Below are 4,876 nucleotides of genomic sequence, written 5' to 3'. Positions count from 1 at the left end.
TATATATATATATACTGTATACATATATAAAGAGAGAGAGAGATAATAACACTGCGCTTGAGTGATATTGCAAATGTTGGGATGAAGGGATTTTGCAGAAAATGATGCAACCATAAATACGTAGAGTGGCAGCAGAGTAAGAGCTCAGTCAAAGATGATTTTTAAAAATCAAAACCTGCTGTGAAGGTGTACAAAAATACTAGCTATGAATCACTTTAAGTTATTCTCATCTCTCACCACAGATATGCAAAAGTAAGTGATAATGTCTTTGTCTCTGTTTCATATGTCATAAACACCTGGATGAATCTGAAGGAAAATTTTAGAAAGTGATCACACGTACCTCTAAAACTGATTAGCATTAAAGTCAACCAAATTCAAGGCTACTGCCACAGCCAACCAATCTTAAAGGGGGGATATTATGCAAAATTGACTTTTTGGAGCGTTATATCGTGTTATGTCGTTCCCTCACCAAAAACATACCCAGGGTGTTGCTTTGACTCATTCATGCATGTTTGAGAAATCCTTGAATTTACTGTGGTAGCCATGTGGAGCTGCTTAAACGCTTGCTGGTGCAAAGCACTGCATACTTAAACAAAGCTCCTCCCACAGCTCCAGCAGACTAGCAAAACATATCTTAAAAATGGTCTATGTTCATGATTTCATTGCAAAACATAGCATCATAATGCTAGGTTTTCTGGGGCGGCTGTGGCAGAGTGGTTAGGGGAGTTGTCCTGGAACCGGAAAGTCGCTGGTTCGATCCCCTGTCCAGCCGTCTCAGTCGTTGTGTCCTTGGGCAAGACACTTCACCCACCTTGCACACTAATGGTGGTCAGAGGGTCCGCTGGCGCTGGTGCATGGCAGCCCCACCTCTGTCAGTGTGCCCCAGGGCAGCTGTGGCTACAGTGTAGTTTGCCATCATCCGTGTGTGAATGTGAGTGTGAATGGGTGAATGTCTGTTAGTGTAAAGCGCTTTGGGGTCCGGAGGGACTTGAAAAGCRCTCTATAAGTTCAGTACCATAATGATCTATATTTATAGTTCCTTTGTAAAAAGTAGCTCAACACTGGTGTATATGTATGAGAAGATGACTAGGAAATATACTATATTACCAAGAAGAAATGCCTCTGTACTCCTTCAGAAAATGTACTTTTCTGGTCCAACGTTAAGGTTCAACCGTCTCCTGAGTTTTTATTTTCTAAAACTGATTTTAAATAATGTTGCTTCATTTTTTACTACAAAAAAACAGCAGTCCTACAAAAGTTTGTAAATGGCATGAAGCATTGTTGTAAAGACGTGCTGAAGTGGGAGTGTCAGAAACAGTAGGAGGTTCATAAAGAAACAGGCCAATTTCAGCGTGTTTAGATAGGCTATGAGGCAAAGTCAAATACATTTCTGATATATACAGCATTTTTATAACTGAAGGTAACATAGTTACTTGATTGTGGTGTAGAATTGAACTAAGTACCTGGAAAAAACACATAATACCCCCCCATTAAAAACTTTTCAAATGAAGCAACAACATCAAAATTGCCCCAGGTTTACCTGGGGTCTCCTGGGGCTTCCAATCAATGCTGCAGGTGGAGGGGAGGCAAAACTGGATCCCTGAAAACAAGGGAGTTGGGATGATGTTCAGACATGTGGGTGTGTTTGCCTGAACACACAATACAATCTGAAATGATTACAGAAGACTGGAAGCATCAACACCGTGTGGTCTAGGTCGCATTACACAGGGATGTCTGCACAATGCTTTTTTTCTGTTTTTCTCTTTCATTACAWAACAAAATCATCTTAAAATGATTTTTTTGGTAAAATGACAAATAGCTAAAACATCATTAAAGCTAAGTATTATTGGAGTCACTGTGGTTAAGCAGCACTTAGAGTAAAAAAGGCAATTTTGAAATAAAAAACACACGAGGAATGAACAGTTCTACAAACCGTTTACTTTTGATGCTACTTCTCATGTATTTCAGGTTTTCACTGACTAAAACTTTTATTTTAGACAAACCCACTGACATATGGATGATATGAAGATTAGCACTGGCATTAAAAATGTTTAAGAGCCATTTCACACATAAAGGAAAAAGAAAAAACACAAAATGTTGTTCACAGATACACAGGGACATCTTAACCTAGAGTCAAATGTGAGGCCATATGTCCATGAAATAAAACATCAAAATCTATGAGGGAATGTATGGAAAAGAAAAACAATCAAGTGTCGAAGTGGTTCAGTCGAAGTCCAAACATTAAATTCACTGAAAAGCTGCAGCTGTACTTTAGCAGAGCTATTAATACATGTCTGCAAACTTTAATGAACTGAAGCAATAATGTAAATAGGAGCAACTAATTAACCTACAAGTTGTTCTACAGCCTATTAGGTSTTGAGGTGTACTCTAAGTTCTATTTTAGATTTAATATTCTTTAAAAATAATAACACACTCAGCAATTTGTTGTGCCGTTGCTCATCAGTGGTTGTATTTATTCAACTCTTTGACCTGGTAAAAACAACATGACTTCAAATGCAAAACTGAAAAATTTACAGTCATTTTTATTTGCTTTTTATTAATATAACAATAAATTCTCTTTTTACAAACACAAACTAGTCACAAGTTGAGTATCAGTCTCTGTCGCTGCAGGACTGAATCCTGAAGCATTTTTTTTTAAATTTGATGTTACAAGTAAATTTAATGTTACTGCAATGGTTAAACTGAGTGCTACTTTAGAGATCATTTTTTCAAAGGAAGACTGAAACACAGAAGAGCCCCGGGAATGGTAAAAAGTGGTGCTCGTTATGTCGGTGAAATGAGTAAAATAAATACAGCAGAAAAAAAAGTCCCCTCTCTTTGAAAACCTCTTAGATTCAGCCAATTTAACAAACTTTCATAAAGTGCTCAGCACATCTTTAATTCAAAACAACACATAGAGACGTTTTCTTCTGGTGGTTCGCTGATGTTCTGCTTAAAGATTAATTTGGTTCCACTGCACTTTATTAAAGCACAGACTTTAGTGAGCCATTCCATACAGAGAGCCCATTAGAAAACATAAAGGCGACACAGATGCTGCATATCCCGTTATTCATTTCTGGTTACACATCTCTGCATCTTGGATGGTGCGTAGACTCCTTCCAACGTGCTGAATATCAAAATAAATCAAGGAGGCACAATATATGAGATGCACAAAACACTGAGGCCATCAGTCATGCACCATTACAACAACAGTTTCATCATTCACTGTCACACGTTTGAAACAACCAGACAGTGGTGCAAAAATCATTTCAGGAAGAAACACAGCTCAACAAGTCATTACACTTTTGTCCCATTGGCAATACATTCTCAGTCTTTGATTCCTGAGCATTAAGGTGATGTCTGACAATAAAAAAAATACATAATCACCTCTAAACAATGCTTGTTGTATCTTTTGTCACATTATCAGACATACTGGATGTTTTTATACTTTATATACATTATCTATTTATATATATTTTAAATAAACATATTACAGTCTAGCAAATATATGTATATGTGGGGTATCTAAAAAATATTGAGGAGGTCCTCTGGATTAGTTCTTCTCTTCTCCAAGAGACTTCTATAGTCTGAGGGATTACAGGTAAGCTCAGCCTTACAGTACTTTCCTATGTTGGACAAATAGTTCATGAGGACAGCTAATGCAAAAGAGGACCATCAGCCTAACAATCGTTAGTGCCCTTGTCACCTCCGTGTCCAAATGTCCCCCTCTTACAATGCTGTTATTGTGAGTCATCACTCTGTGAACAATAGGCAACCATCATGGGCGTTAATGATTGTTAGGCTGATGGTCCTCTTTTACAAACAGTTTTTATTGTCATCTTTAAACTTAGTCCACCATGTAAAAGAAATGCTTACAAGGCTGAGTTTACCTGTAGCTTCTCCGAAGAAGATGAAGAAGACAAAGAAGAACCAGTTCAGAGGACCTACTCAACTTTGTTAGATTTTTCTATCTGGATTATTGAGATGGTTTATAAGAAGGTATGTTTATAAGAAAATTGTTTGTGTGTGCTTAAGGTAATGTGAGGTTGTGCATTCAAACAGGCTACATACTGTTAACTGTAGTGGATTTAACTCTGAAATTGTAACTCTTTTTTTAAATAATAAATTTAAAAAATACATACCCCTGTCATAGAAGCCATATCTGGGCTGAAAACAGTTCTAGATCTTGTATGCAAGTTAATACATAAACACAAAAAGATGAAGGTTTTCAAAAGGTTTTGGAAATTATTCAGCGTCTTGCCTTTTGCACATACCACTGCTGAGGTGTCTTTTTTTCCTACATGTTAATAAGTGCAAAGTTAGTTCAGTTATATTTTGAGGAAATTCTCACTTTTTTTCAAGTTTGTTTGCTGCAGGGGATTGGATTGACTTATTTTCAAGCTTTCAACAAAAGTTCTGAATTTGCCTAAACATGAATTTGTGACAACCGTAACAGTACAGCATTCAGTCTCCATCGAAGATTGTGCAAACAGCATTTCACAGCAWCACATTATTTTTCCTTTATGCCCACAGAGTCCATCCTACAACCCAAATATTAAACAGTGTCTTTACAGTTATATGATAACTACCAAGATTTATTTCACTTCACTTCAAAACAGGAGTTGAGGAGTGAAACATTTCAGTCGTTGTGAGGATTGTCGATTTTGTCTGTACCCTTTACCAAAGCTCCTGTCAGAGTCACTTTGCACACAGATGTTTAAGTTTTGATAGTATAAAAACATTCATCGCTAGTTTTCTCAGGGATTTCAAGCAGTATGCTTAAATAAAAGGTGCCAAAAGATGATTGTGACGGCCCTGCTGCTTAGTTAATTGCAGCCAGCTGCCGCCTATTTCCTGATTGTGCTTCCTCACAGGT

At 37.2% G+C, this 4,876-nt stretch overlaps 1 protein-coding gene across 2 annotated transcripts in view; it reads right to left on the bottom strand.

Moving 5' to 3' along the window:
- dlgap2a (discs, large (Drosophila) homolog-associated protein 2a) overlaps window positions 1-4,876 on the bottom strand; it is a gene marked incomplete at its 5' end in the record, with an annotated part of 47,220 nt that overhangs the window by 23,981 nt on the left and 18,363 nt on the right. The window contains 1 exon segment of one of the 2 annotated variants that reach the window (XM_014011279.1): window positions 1,541-1,600. Within the exon segment in view, the coding sequence (XP_013866733.1) occupies window positions 1,541-1,600 (60 nt within the window). 2 annotated transcript variants of the gene reach the window in all.

This window comes from Austrofundulus limnaeus, unplaced genomic scaffold, assembly GCF_001266775.1.
Source record: "Austrofundulus limnaeus strain Quisiro unplaced genomic scaffold, Austrofundulus_limnaeus-1.0 Scaffold2, whole genome shotgun sequence".
In the NCBI taxonomy this organism is placed as follows: Eukaryota; Metazoa; Chordata; class Actinopteri; order Cyprinodontiformes; family Rivulidae; genus Austrofundulus; species Austrofundulus limnaeus.
Note: the sequence above shows the minus strand (reverse complement) of the source record. Positions and strands in the feature narration are given on the sequence as shown.